The sequence below is a fragment of the Hemitrygon akajei genome, chromosome 7 (genome assembly GCF_048418815.1).
Source record: "Hemitrygon akajei chromosome 7, sHemAka1.3, whole genome shotgun sequence".
In the NCBI taxonomy this organism is placed as follows: Eukaryota; Metazoa; Chordata; class Chondrichthyes; order Myliobatiformes; family Dasyatidae; genus Hemitrygon; species Hemitrygon akajei.
Genome location: NC_133130.1, coordinates 94,456,289 through 94,471,770, shown reverse-complemented (window position 1 = coordinate 94,471,770; position 15,482 = coordinate 94,456,289). Strand labels below are relative to the sequence as shown.

The window sequence follows — 15,482 nt, the reverse complement described above, 5'->3', positions numbered from 1 at the left end:
CTTCCAGCTCTGCCAGCGATCCTGATATAAAAATCCTCACAGTGCATAATGACTCAGAAATATCAACTTACACCACCACAGACGAACACCCTGCTGGAGAGGAAAGGTAGTCAGTGAATTACCAAAGGCAGCACCTAGTACACACTTACAGAACATTTTGTCTGTAAGGCTGCACTCTTCCAAGTCGATCCCCATAACTCAAGCCTTTTTGTTTCTTGTTTAAGTGTTGGTAATTCATTTAAGGCAGCCTATTCTAAACTACTAGAATTATTCTCTGAAACAACACACAAAATTCTGGAGGAACTCAGCAGGCCAGGCAGCATCTATGGAAAAGAGAATTGTCGATGTTTTAGGCTGAGACCCTTCAGCAGGACCTTTCTCCTTTTGTTCTTCTGCCAACAATGTCCCTCTGATCATGGCCCACAATCAGCGGGAACGATTTCTCTTTCCTACTTCCACTAAACCCTGGATGGGCTGCTGACTGTGACTGGTGATATTGCTGAAGGTTTTAATGGTGTGATCTCTTGGCCTATAAAAACCCCAGTCAGTGGAAGAATACTTCTGCTTTTTCTCCAGTGTTCTCTATTATGTGATAAACAAAAATATTCAAAAATCCACAAGACCTGCAAAGTGTTGTAATCCTCTTATGATGTGTCTGTGGTTGTTCTTGAAAACATACAGGAGTTCAATTTCTAATTCCAAGTGACTCCATAGATGCGCGTGGTGACACAGCAGCTGGTGCTGCCATCTTACAATGGCTAGTACACTGTCTTGCAGCAGGTTGTACTGCTTCCCCATAGCTCCAGCCACCCAGCATTGATCCTAACCTCCAGTGCTATCTGTGTGGAGCTTGCACGTTCTCCTGGTGACACTGTGGGTTTCCCTCTGATGCTCCAGTTTCCTCCCACATCCCAAAAACGTAGGTAAACTGGCCACTGGAAGTTACACTCATCTTGAAGTATCAGGGGCTACTGATAGGTTATGGGAAAGTGTGAGATGGAAAAATGGGATTCATAGGATTGCAGTATCAACTTGAAGGACTGAGCAGTCTCCTATGTAGTAGGAAAATATTGGAAATATATGAGAAAATAAATATAATCTTACTAGTGGTTTGTCTCCCTGACACTGAGTGAGTGGGATTGCATGCAAGTGAAGGTGGCTGAAAAGCAACATCCCAATGCCTAGGTTAGAGGATTCAATTAAGAGGATATATTAATTATTCTTCCTTGCAATTATGAAGAATGAAACAAGGCTTAATGCAGGAGTTATAATACTAATGCATATACAGGAAGAATTAAGTGATTTCTTCCGTGGGACATATGGACTAGAAGCAGGAATGAGCCAATTGGCTATCCAACTCCTTCAGCCTGCTCCACCATTCAACAAGATCACTGCTGAACTCGTTGTAACCGAAACTCAAAAATCCCACTTGGGTAATCTCTCACCCTCATGCTAATCAAGTACGTATCTTCCTTTATATCCAAAGTATTCAAAGTCTGCTTCTACCTTCTGTTGAGGAAGAGAGTTCAAAAAATTCATGATCTTTGAGATAAAGTCCCCTCATCTCCATTTTAAATGGACAACCCTTATGTTTAAACATGACCCCAAATTCTAGATTCTCCCACAAGAGGAAATAACTTCTCAGCACTCAACCCATCCAGATCTTTTTTGGCTCAAACAAGTCCCCTTTAACTCTTTTCTAAAATCCAGTTGATACAAGCTGAGCCCGTGCACTCATTCCCCTAGTCTAGAACAAGGAAGAATAATGTTACAGTTTGGTTGATATGTCAGAAAACTAGAAAGCAAGCATCAGTTGACATAATGGCTGGTTGAAATCTGGAAATCTTCACATAACAGGCCTCAACCTTAGAAAATCACTCAAAATGCCACTGAAGGCTGTAGACCAGTGGTAGCTCAGATCATTGAATTTTGGACATGAATAATATCAAAAGGTAGTACACAAGGTGGGAAAGGAAGGAGTTGAGAGAGAGGTTAATTCAGTAGTGAAGGAGGCTTGGGGAATCGAATGACCTTCTCTGCTTCCTGTAATGGTCCTGTTCAGGGTACTAATGGCTGCTGTACCATTGAAAAGCTGTGGTCAAGACCTTCATTGCTTCCCTGGGAAGAAACTGAAATCTGGTCATCTTTCTGATGATTTTGTATTTGTTTATCTCTCTCAATTTCAACATTGACAACCCGACATATGCAAGTCTAAAAGCAAATATGAAAAAAGTGGTCAAATTGTGACTGGAATATTAAAATAAGAGACATACTTGGAGAAATGCACCAAGTATGCAAGGGTGGGAGAGGAACATCATGGTCGAGGCTAAAGGTGTTGGGGAGAAACACGATGTGATCGGAATGATGAAATCTGATACTAAGAGATCAGTTAAGGTAAGTCTAATAAATGGCTGAAAACAAGAAGTACCGGTCAAAGCAACACACACAAAATGCTGGGGAAACTCAGCAGGTCAGGCTGCATCTATGGAAATGAATAAACGGTCACTGCTTCAGGCTAACACCCTTCTTCAGGACTGGAAGGGAAGGGGAAAGTTGCCAGGATGAAAAGATGGGAGGAGGGAAGAAGGGTAGCTTGAAAGTGATAGGTGAAGCCAAGTGTTAGGAAAGGTGAAGGGCTAGAGAGGAAAGTGGACCATAGGAGAAAGGGAAGGAGGGAGATGATAGCAGGTGAAAAGAGATAAGAGGCCAGAGTGGGGAATAAAAGAAGAGGGGTGGGGAACTGAAATTATTTTTTTTACCGGAAGGAAAATCAACATTCATACCATCAGGTTGGAAGCTACTCAGATAGAATATGAAGTGTTGCTCCTCCACCCTGAGGGTCCCTCATTGTGGCACAAGAGGCAGCCATGGACCAACATGTCAGAACAGGAATGGGAATCGGAATTAAATTGTCGTGACACTGGGGAGTTCTGCTTTGGCGGATGGAGCGGAGCTGCTCAACAAAACAGTCCCCCAGTTTACGACGGGTCTCACCACGTCAGGAGCACCGGCACATTAGACGACCCCAGCAGATTAAGTGTTGTCTCACCTGGCAGGACTGTTTGCTGCCCTGAACAGAGGTGAAACAGCAGAATGCAGGGATGAGGACAGGGAGGGAGATTAGTGGGAAGGGATGAATGAACCAGGGAATCCATGCGGAAAGCAGAGAGTGGGGGTGGGGGGGATAAGTAAAGGTGTGTTTAGTGGTAGGATCCCTCTGGAGATGGCAGAGCTTGCAGAGAATGAGTGTTGGATGTGGAGACTGATGGGGTGGTAGGGAAGGACAAGAGGAGCTCTGTCACTGTTAAGGAAGCAGGAAGATGCGGTGAGTGCAGATATCCGGGAAATGGAGATGCAAGTTAGGGCAGCATCAATGGTGGAGAAGGGAAACTCTGTTCTTTGAAGGAGAGGACATCCCTGATGTCCTGGAACAGAAAGCCTCATCCTGGGGACAGATGTGGCCAAGACAAAGGATCAAAGAAAAAGAAATAGCATTTCTACAGGAGACAGTGTGAAGGGGTTGGTCAAGAATTGGTTGGTTTTTAAAAGATGTCAGTTGACAGTTTGTCTCCAGTGATGGAAACAGAGAAATCAAGAAAGCGGATGGAGGCATCAGAAATGGACCAAATGAATTTAAAGGCAGGGTAGAAGTTGAAGGCAAAGGTGATGAAATTAATGAGCTCAGCATGGGTGCATGAAGCAGCAACAATGCAGTTGTCAATGTGGTGGAGGAGGAGTTGGGAGCATTGCCAGGGAAGGCTTGGAACATAGACTGTTCCACGTAGCCAATAAGAACACGGGTATTGCTGGGGCTCGTGCGAGTGTCCATGGGTACTCCAAGTCTGGAAAAAGTGGGAGGAGCTGAAGGAGAAATGGTTGAGGATGAGGACCTCTTCTGCCAGATGAAAGAGAGTGGTGACAGAGAGAAATTGATTAGTCCTGCTATTGAGAAAGAAGTGGAACACTTTAAGGCCTTCTTGATGAGGGATAGAAGTGCATAGGGACTGGACATCCATGCTGCATCTTTTCACATATTGAATGTGTAGAACACAAAGGCATTAGCTAGGAAAGAGAAAAAAACAGTTTAATTTTCAGAACAGAAGGTGACTCACATTTAATCTGCCATAATAAAAACAGCCCATGGGATCACCGTATGAATGGGAACACCTTGAATGTTTGATCTGTTCAGAATTTCTACCTTTCTGCACTGTAACAATTTTTAAAACAGCATCAAGAAGGTAGTATTCGTGACGAACATACCACTTCTCATCACTCTGGGGCATGCAAAAGCTGCGAGCTCCAACATTTAAAAGACACTTGGACAGTACCTCGACATGAAAGGTTTGGAGGGATTTGGGCCAAACCCAAGCAAAAGGGACCAGCTTAGATGGGCATCTGGATCAGCATATACGAATTAGGCCAGAGGGCCCGTTTCCACTCTGTCTGACTTTTCCACTGTAGTTGCTTTGCAAGTGGGGAAGTGAGGTAGCCATTTTGCACAGAAAGCTCCCACAGTCAGCTCAGGGATAAAGGAACCCATTTTTGGCTGGTTCAGGGATAAATAGTGGTGAGGACATCAGGGAAGCTCCTTTGATGGTTTCACAGGCTGTGCCGTTAAAGAACGGAAGATTATCTGAGAGGGCAGACAAAGCCTAGTGTAAGGTGATGGCACCTCCAGTAATGCGGCATTCCCTCCCTATGGGAGCAATGGGCTTAGTGTGGGTCCTGAACGCCAGAGCATACGCCTGAGAGCTTCAGAGCAAAACTGGAGGTGGGAGGGTGGTGAGTGGGAGTGGGGAGGTGGCATGGCAGGGAGGAGTTATTTGACACTTTTTTTTGTCTGCTCACTCAGGAATGGAAGAACAGTCTCCTATCGTGCAGTGTCCCCGAACAAGCACCTGCATCACTATCCCCACCTCTTCCGAGCACAGCTACACACGGCCCGAAAGATGTAAATAGAGAGGTTAAGGAAGGAGTGCAGGGTGAGTCATGGAGCATGGATGACAAGGTGCAAAGCACAAGCGCTATTGGCTGCCTGACTCCTTCCATTTCTTCAGTAGCAAGGAATTCTGATCTCACACACCCCGTCCTCAACCAGAGGTGTACGGGATTGTGTAGCTGAGTCACTGTGTCAATGCAGAATGCCCCTGATGAGGAGCTGCATGTTGGATCTGCATGGTCAGAGATGGACATGGCTCTCTGCAGCCACAGTACTCAACAGTACTCTTTGTGAATGTGCAGTCTCCAGTGGCATGGTTGTAGACATACACGGGCAAATATTAGCCCAGAACCAATAATGCCGGCAAAGGGCCTTGAGATTAAACCCGAAGGTTCCTGAAGCTGTGATCTGTTTGAATCTTGTATGTAACTGATTTCCCTAGGCCACCTGGACTGCTAGGACATCAGTTACATATGGAATACAAATAGCTCACATAAACAGGGGAGATTCTGCAGATGTTGGAAATCCAGAGCAACACACACAGAGTGCTGGAGGACCTCAGCAGATCAGGCGGCATCAATGGAGAGGAATCAGCAGTAGACATTTCCAGCCGAGGCCCTTCACCTGGACGCGATCCATCCCAAGGAAGGGCCTTGGCCCGAAATGTCAACTCTTTATTCCTCTCCATAGATGCTGACTGACCTGCTGAGTTCCTCCAGCATTTTGTCTGCGTTGTTCTCAAATAGCTCACAGCTGCCCCAAGTTCAGTCAGGTTGTGACAAGTATGGTGTGGGTGTTGACAGTTTGGGGGGGGGGGGCTGGGGGAGGTTGTTGGTTGTCAAATTGTTGTCATGCCTGTTCCAATAGAATCTCACTTTCTACAAACTTTCCTTGCAATGTAGAGGGAGGCCATTGTTTTAAAGGTATTGGGACAGGTACATGGATAGAAAAGTCCAAGAGCAGGCAAATGGGACGAGCTCAGACAGAATTCTTGCTCAGCATACACGAGCTGGGCAGAAGGACCTGGTCTCATGCTGTATGACTCTGACTATTCTACCATCATCATGTCAGTGCTGGCTTACAGAACAATCCCATTCCTCCATAAATTCTCCCTGTAACATATCACCCACCCTCCCCAAAGATTCCACCACCCACCCACTAGGATTCTATCAACCCCTTGGGATGTGGGTGAAAACTGGAGCATTCACGAGGAAACACAGCCAGTCACGCGGTGGGTGTAAAAATTCCACATGTATGTCACTGGAAGTCAGGTTTGAACTCAGATCACAGGCAGCAGCTTCACGAGCTGTGCCAGCGTACCAACCCCCGCGCTCCCCTCCACAGAAACAACTCAACAGGACAAGCAGCCCCACCCACACCAGACTCACCTGTGGTTCCTTCACTTCCTACGGTCCCGGGGAGACCGCCCGACTATGCCACCTGGTCATTGAAGCCTCAAGGGTGAGGAGCCCAGCCAGTCCTCCTACAGCCAGGAAAAAGTATCACTGGAGGACCTTGTGCCGAGAATATCGACCATAATGTGGCAGAACTAATGGGACTCAATGTAATCTGATTGGTTAATTGGTTAAGATAAAGGCAGAGCCCAACAAAAGATTGCAATTGCGAAATAGCTAAGTCAACTGCATTTGATTAGCGCCAGTCCAGAGAGTTCTCTTGAGGGTAGAACATTTGCGAGATCATTTGGTATAACTGTCACTCAACTTTGAAAAGAGTGCTTTTAAACAACATTCACCCTGGAGCGTTGATTTAACATCTTCCCTGTAAGTAGCTCTCATGGCAAAGCAGTATTCCCATGGGACTGCACTGAAGTGTCAGTATGAGTACCAGCCCCTGCACTAGCACGTGAGCCCTTGACCCTTTGATGTCATCAAGACTTGCTGTCATTGAGTCATGACTGGCACCAGGGGCACAGTTTTGGTGAATTATTCTCTTTGTGTGCCAATCAAGCTTCAGGAAGGAAAAGCCTAGTGTGACCAATTGCACCCCTGCTTGGGCAACCATTGTGTATACAACAAAACTTCGCTAACCTGGCACTGGAAATCCCCGAGCTCCAGGGTCCGGCTCACTCGGTGGTTGGGAATCGGAGCCAGGCTTCCAAAATGCTAGAAGGGAATCTGGATTGCGAGCCAGATTTTGACAGGAGCTGGGGTTGGGATCTAAAAGCATGCAGGGTTAGGACCAGTAGGGTCTGAGCTGAAGGCAGAATCTAGAATGCACTTAGACACAAGAGGTTATGCAGCTGCTGGAGATCTTGAGCAACACACAGAAAACACTGGAGGAACTCAGCGCATCAGGCAGCATCTAAAAAGAGCAATAAAGTCTTGTCCTGATGAAGGATCTTGGGCCAAAATGTTGACTGTTTATTTCCTTCCATAGGTGCTGCCTGACCTGTCGAGTTCCTCCATCACTTTATGGGTCTTGCTCTAGAGAGTTCCTATATTCACACCTGGGTTCACTTGAAAAAATTTTTATATTACGAGGCAATGTATAAAAGAAAACAACATAAAATACGTTTGTATGTTTGAGTATTAATAAAAGTAACTTAAGAAAGTTCCAAAATCTGCTGGTCCAGTACTACCAAAGCCCCAAGTTGGCTGGATTATCAGAGTCTTACCATATGTATCTATTCAATGATTTTATTGTCCCAGTGGGTAGTCTTCCTCAATGAGTGTGAGTTGGAGTCTTGGCAATAAAGTAATAAACTCTCTGCTTTTGGGACCGGCAGTTGTTGTCATACCCTGTTGCACTATACCATGCCCTGTTCTCACTGTTGTTCGAGCCTTCCGCACTTCTTGTTCGATAGGGGGGCCTCCCTCTTGGTGCTGGTGGGACCCAAGAACTTGTAAGAAGAACTGTACTAATCTCAAAAGTGCATCAGCAGTGCAGCATTAACATTTCAGTAGTAGCCCTTAACTAAATAGTTGACTGCAAGAGAAAATTACCAAAACATGTCACAGACAATTAAGTGGTTTGGAGAAGTGCATTTCAAATGTTCAATTAGAAACTGCACCATTCTGCAACCTGCAATTTCTAAAGCAATTTGTTGGAGTGCATATTCAGGCAGAAGACAGGAGATTTCCCCTGATCTCCAAAGTACTATAATTGGGTTTTTCACATCCACCTAAGAATACAGCAGGTCTTGGTTTACTGTCTCTTCTGAAAGATATCTCTGGCAGTCCAGCACTCCCTCAGTAGCAGACTAGATTTTTCTGTTTATATTTATTGAAATCTAAGTATTACTCACAAGTAATGTCCAGTTGTCCCAGAGAAGGTGATGCATGGTTTAAGTCCTCCCACAGTACAGTTGGGGAGGATGCTCCGGGATTTCAAACGGTGAGGAAGGATGGAAGGAAGGGTGGTGTGTGACTTGGAAGGGAATCAGCAGGTGGTGGTGTTCCAGTGCACTTGCGGCTCCAATCCTTCATGATTCGAGAGCCACTTGACTAGTTTGGGTGCGTAATGGCTGTGGAGGACAGACACCACAACCTTTGTGCACCAGTAGTGGAGGGAATGAAGGCTTTGGATTGTCAGTTGGGTATTAATTGAACATGCTGCTTTGATCTGTGCAGTGTCGAGCTTCTCATTGGTGCAACACTTAACCAGGCAAGTGGAGCAGAGTTCAGTGTGCAACTTTCTGACTCAGGCAAGAGCCTTACCCCTTGAGTCATTCTATGTATTTTGCTCTCCACTTCAGTAACACTGAGTGTAAACTAGGTGCTGGTTAGTCATCTGCTCGGAATCAGCTGCACAGCACCGCCTTCCATTTGCATTTCATCCATGGCACTGCACTCTGTCCAAGTGACCACAGGCAAGCAATAATTTACCTCACCGTCACTGTCCAGCTCCCAGACACAAGGTAACCCATCCCATCACCCCTCCACTAAACATTTCCAGAACATTCAATCACACTGCTACACCTCCCTCCTCCCCCACATGGTCACCGCAGCGCTACCACCGTGCATCTCCACCGCAGCCCTGCTTCAAGCAGACACCATCCCAACAACTCCCATCTTTTCATCGCTGCCACATCTCCTCCCGCTAACTCCACCATGCAACCACCACACCCGCAAGAAATCTGCATCTCAGACACACAATCCCAAGTTCATTCTCACTGCAAAGTGGGAATCAAAGGTAGATTTAAAGACAGTTGCCAGGATCAAAGGGTTTTAGTTCTGATGGAAGGTGGGTCTGCTTATTTTCTTTGGGAATGAAGAGTACTGAGGAATTTCACTGTGGGTTTGGAACTCATAGACTTGATGAAGTAGAAGCTCTTATCGCAATAAAACCTGATCAGCATGATATACAAGGCTGCAGGCCAAGCACTGGGCTAGTTACCTTCCTACCCGCAGGCAGTGGCACAGAGAGTTAAATGACCCCTTTCTGTGTTGCCGACTTCTGTGATTCTGTCAACACAGTAAATGGCACAGAATGTATCTGCCACCTCCCCTGTGTGACACAGCTGGGACTGGCCATGCAAGCACAAAAAGTAGAGTCCAGGGGTTAACTGCACAACCAGATGGAAGAGCTTGCCCTGTAACTCGCCATTCTTCTGTTAGTCCTGAGTAGTCAGCTGGCCTACTGAGCAATCAGCCGCTTCCATTGCTGGGAAGTTGTTGACTTGATACCCATTTTAAATCTGTGTACTCGGGGTATCCGCACCTCACTGGTGGCATTCCCACTGCTGCTGCATCCAAGACCTAACTCCCGTGCAGTGTCCTCAACAATGCGGATAATAAGCCCAACAGTTTAGCGCAGCCTTTAGCTCAAGGTTTTGTTGCATCAGAGTCAAGTTGCTGGCTGCTTCCCTGCATTGACAAAAGAAGGAATATTTGATGGTTGACTGGCTGGGTGACTTATTACCTGAATGAATGCCTTTGTGATTTGTTCAGGGAACAGATGGGGGGGGGGGGGATAATGGGGCAGAATAATTGACATTGCCTGCTAGAGAAATGAGTAAATGGAATTAATCAAGAGAATTAAGAATCATGGCTGTATCCATGATTGACAGGCTTGTTTTAAGAATGGATGCATTTCTCACATAACAAGACTAATTTATAAATGGCAAGATGGCTGATGGACAGATGAATGGATGTATTGAAATACAACGATGAAAGACTGCACAGGGAAGTGGTCAAAAAGATGAACAGCTAGTTAAGCCCAACACTGGGCTATTGACCAAATCCTTATGTGGATCAGAAATTGTGAGGATTAAAAATAAATAAATTAAATGATGTAGCAATGGACAGGAAGCTGGATGAACAAATAGCTGACATTTAAGTTTTAGGACCAGCGGGCACAGCCTCAGAACTGAAGGATGCCCCTTCAGAACGGAGATGAGGAGAAATTTCTTTAGGTGGATAGTGATGAATCTGTGGAATTCATTGCCACAGATGGCTGTGGGGGTGAAATCAAAGCGGAGGTTGATAGATTGTTGATTAGTAAAGGCATCGAAGGTTATGGGAAGAAAGAGAATGGGGTTGAGGGGGATGATAAATCAGGTGGAGCAGACTCGATGAGCCAAATGGCTTAATTCTGCTCCTTGCCTTATGGTCTCTGCATTGATTTGCTGCCTGACACGATGGTTGTTGCTCGGTGTGCAGGCACATGGATGGTGAATAAGTTGGTGCTTTGGCTATTTGGCGGCTCAATGGATGCTAGTTAGGTGATAAGCTAGCCCACTTAACAGTGGTTCAGCTAATTAGTTAGTGTATGTAATGAAAGAGATGGAGCTTAATTGGTGCAAATGAATTGATTCATGACAAGCAATGAGATGAATAGATTGTTAAATGACTGATTGGTTAAATGATTAATGGTCAGATGAATGAATTGCCAGCTCAGTTGTGGCATTGTTCACTAGATTGATCAGTTTACAAATAGAATAGAAATATGGCCAGTTCTCCGTTTTGTTAAATAACATTGTATTTCCTAGCAGACGTCTAGATAGAAAGGATGTTTCCTATAGTATGGAAGTGTAGGACCTGAGGGCACAGCCTCAGAATTTTGGGATGTCCATTTAGAACAGAGATGAGGAAAAGTTTCTTTAGTCAGAGGGTGGTGAATCTGTGGAATTTCTTGCCACAGGCAGCTATGCAGGAAAGTTCACTGGGTATATTTAAGGTGGAGGTTGATGGGTTCTTGATTAATCAGGGTGTCAAAAGTTACGGGGAGAAGGTAGAAGAGTAGGGTTATTATTCCAAAATAAATCAGCCTTGATGGAATGGTAGAGCAAATTTATTGGGCTTATTGGCCTAATTCTGCTCCTATTCATTATGGTCTTGTAGTTGGCTATCTATCTGGATATTAGTTTGGATCATTGGACATTTGGATTATTGGTTGAATAGGAAGATAATTTGAACTAATGTCATAAAAATGATGGATGGTTGACTGAGTGGATAGTTAGCTTGGTGTATATTTACAGATAAGTTGGCATTGTTTCTGGATGTTTGGATTACCTATTTGCTGGCTGACTAAACAACTAATAGAAGAACAAACATAAGGGTACACTGAAGAAAATAATACTGACAGCTAGCTGGCTGGAAGATCCAGTAGTTGGCTGGGAGGGAGATAATAACAAACACCAATAGGCTTGGCAGACAGATGGAATTTGAAGGGCTTGCACGATGGTTGAATGAAAAGACAAAGAAAAGCAACTTCTTTACACAGGAAAATGGACAGAATTGGTGGCTAAGTGGGCCAAAGAAAAAGTGACAGATGAACTTGAAAGAATGGATTTTCCTTGATATAGTCATCCTGTCCTCAGTAGAAATCAGATTGCATGAACAAGAAAAAAGAATTGAATGAAAGAGCAAATTTTCACTTCAAAGGATTCACAAGCAATGTTAACATTTATTCAAATGGCCAATGTGGATGTAAGTCATTGAGAAACTCTTGTTCACAATAACAAAATTCCCAGTTATTATTAAACTCCAGCTATCTGCCATCCAATCACAGGGAAATACCAACGGTTTGGCATCTGGCTCACTGGGTGATGTACGGCATGTGTTCTTCTTTCTATTGACTAACAGGGGACTCCACTCAGACCGTCACAGCCCTGTTTCCTGTGCTCACTTTAAATGACCAAGACCCCATTTTAACAGTCCCTTTAAATTTATTATAATATTGTGCTACGTCTTAAATAAATAAAAATCAAATGTTATATAAGAAAAATCACAAGTCCCCAATAGGAGAATCTAGAACTAAGATTTCACTATTCATAGATAAGGGGCCCACATTTAATTGGAGGTGGGATGAATTATTGTCTCCAAGAGGTTCAGGGGTTTAGGAATCTCTTTCTCAAGGGCATTAGAAGCAGAATTGTACAATATCATTAAGACAGAGGTAGATCTATACTTGTTAAATAAGGGTGAAAGGTTGTCATGAGTAGAGAGCACCGTGGAATTGACAGTACAATCTGTTAGCTGTGATCTTATTGAATGATGCAATCAACTCAGGAGCCAAGTGGCCTAATCTCACTCCTTATTCATATGCTCATATGACAACCCATACATAAAATCACTCTCTCACTGCTAGATTGCTCAGCAGTAAATATGTTGTATAAAGAGCCAAGGCAGAGCACACAGACCGACTTTGCATCAGTGAAATTTGCTGGTTCTGCAGTGATAACATCTGCAGAAGCTGAAGCAAGGCAGCCAGTGAGAAGCAGAGTATCACCAGCAATATTGTCTGGATTTCCACATTTAATTGTGTATGCTGAAGCACTAAACAATGCTGACAATTTTACAAAGTACTGACAGCTAATAATTTTGCTGTCATTACATTTGTAAATTCCAGGCCAATAAGATTATTGGAAGTTAATTAAGGAACATCTTGAATTAGCTTCCACTGAACAAATTGTTTATTCCAACTAATAAAATTAATTTACAATATTTCATTCCAGCCTTAATAAACCTACTCACAGAGATTTGGAGCTAAACAGCGTTGGTTTTGATGCTATAAATGTGGCATCTGGGCAGCACTGTGCCAGACAAGTTATTGGGCTTCTTGCCTAATGACAGCACACAATAAAATTATATCATCTGGACAGTGTATTTTGTACTCATCACAATCTAGCATACACTACAAAATCATCATGGATATGGTGTGAGACATCATGTGCTTTACTGCTCTTCCAAACGTGTTTCTTTTCTCTAAAAGCAATTGCCACCCAGTTTGAAAATATATTTATAAGGGTGGTAATTAAAAGATCAATGAACTATTCCTTTACAGTTTCACTTCAAGAAGTTTTTAACTGGAAATTTACATTTTTCTTAGTTCCAATGGGAAGTCTGTGTCGTGGTCTGAACCAGGAACAGGACGGCCAGCGAAGGGACAGCACATGTGGCACAGACTCTCAGTCCACGTGAAGAGCAAAGATGGTGCCTCTAATCAGACAGCTGTTATCAAACCCCTAACCAAACCATATCAGAACCAGGTCAAAACCCTCAACTTCTCTGATGTCAGCACAAAAGCCCTTTACAATGTAGAGGAAGAGGATGAAAATGATCCTTTGAGACCTGATGTTCCCAATAGTCCAGAGATGATGTTAGAGAGACGATCAATGTCTATCACACAACTTAAGGAAATAGAAGATCCTGACTTTTTCATTTCTGATCAGATGCAAAAAGGTGTTTCAGTCATGGATCACTTGCATGGAGTGGGCAATACATTCAAACCCAATATGACTGATCTTAATTCAATGCTTGCTGTGCCAGTGTCTGGTAATGGAATGAATCCATTGTACCAACTTAATCAGGATGTGCTCCCACTGCAAATGACAACCTTTAGTCCCCAACCCATCTCGCCCGTTGAAGAGGAATGTGAAAGGTTTGATCTCATAGACGACTACATGTATGACAGCACTGAGAACCCAGACGAGCTCCTCACCCCCAACAAACTTACCTTGGAGGACTCCCCAGCACTCACTCCGCCCTCTCCCTTCAGGGATTCGGTGGCATCTGGCAGCTCAGTTCCCAGCTCGCCGATCTCCGAATCGGTGCTGTGCACCCCACCAAATGTAACCTACGCTTCTGTCATTCTGAGAGACTACAAACAAACTTCCTCCACTCTGTGAAGGCTCAGCTTCTGCGTCCAAAGTCAAAGCTGCTGGGAATGTCAATGTAACATAGACAGAGGGTGGGGGAGGGAGGAGCGTTGGGTGGTAAGGAGAGGTGGGTTACCTTGTGCCAGAGTGCAAGTCGTAGAGTTTGATAATTAAGAGGAAAGTAAGCGTGTGTCATTCCAATAGTCACCTGAAATTATATATAGGGTTTCCCCTGCAGGGTTCAGGATGTGTCTAGGTTCGAACAATAGTTTCCAAAGTATTACTGTATAGATAAAAAACTCCTATTTTAATGCATATCTTTTTCTCATGTGAAATAGTTATTAGATTATAATTACTGGACAGAGATGTTTTTTGCAGTTACAACTGCAACCTGTTAAACCAGGTAACTACCGCTCTGTTTTTCTGTCTTGTTTGTTGATTGGGTATCAAAGACTGTAAGTTATTTATAAAACAAAGTTGAACACTAGCTCTTCAATAATAATCCTACTTAAATCCTTAAGGTTTTGCTTTGGTTTTTAACCAAATGAGATCAGCAGGTCACAATGCAATAGGAAAGTCCACTATACTTCATTACTCCAGAGGATGGTGGTGTCACTGGTTTTATTTGGAAGCAGGCTGAATCCAATGGCAATTCAGTGAAGAGAATTGGATATTTTGTCTGTTACTCAAGCTTTGTGAACTCATTTTGCAAGTCGCTGAGATTGAGTCTATGCACACAATTTACATGTAGCTACTATCTTTCACTGTATTTTTTTTTGATGGTGGAAATTATCTCATCTTTATTTTAAGAAATTGCCAAAGACTGGAGCTCTAAGCTTTTCACCTGTCACAAGACAAACAGCAAGTTATTCCTTCAAGTCAGGAAAATTGCCAGAAGAATTTGACATGGGTGTAAATGCTCAGAACAAGAGGAAGGCTACCAGCCCTGCCCTGTGACTTCGGACCCAGATCAATGTGGATGACACTAAGCCAGTCTCTAAGATCAGAAAACTCTCAGATCAAGAACAATTCATGGGTAATGCAAGCCCAGCTAATGGTGCCATATCTAATGGAAAAATAAAACTAATTTGAATTCAGTTAGAAAACTGTGGGAGGATCTACTGATCCCTCTGTCAACTTGTTGTGGATCATCAGAAATAATCAGAAAACAGACCCATCTGCAGCTTTGCCTACAATCCTTATTCTTTGGAAAATTAATTAATGTCTCTGGAAGGTCCTACGAGACCAGAGCAAAATGTGGACTACACTTGCCCATTGTTGGTTTCTCTGTAGCCTTTGGCATTTCTGGCCACATTGCCCTCCTCTTATGCCCAACCTGGACCTTTTCTACAGGTCTTCACTTCCACCACGTCTAGTCCCTACTGACGTCTCTCCTTTATTCCTTCCTAATTCCCATCCACTTCTGCTTCTGAGCAACGATTCCTGAAAACACATCAATTTCTGCACTGACAATCGTGACTC

The 15,482-nt window shown here is 43.9% G+C and overlaps 1 protein-coding gene across 2 annotated transcripts in view; it reads left to right on the top strand.

Annotated features, from left to right (window-relative positions):
• LOC140730688 (metabotropic glutamate receptor 1-like) overlaps window positions 1-14,100 on the top strand; it is a 198,608-nt gene extending 184,508 nt beyond the window's left edge. For both annotated transcript variants that reach the window (XM_073051471.1, XM_073051470.1), the window contains exon 9: window positions 13,232-14,100. In XM_073051471.1, coding sequence (XP_072907572.1) covers window positions 13,232-14,030 — 799 coding nt within the window. In that variant the 3' untranslated portion in view covers window positions 14,031-14,100. The remainder of the gene's footprint in view (window positions 1-13,231) is intronic.
• Window positions 14,101-15,482: the final 1,382 nt, after the last annotated feature.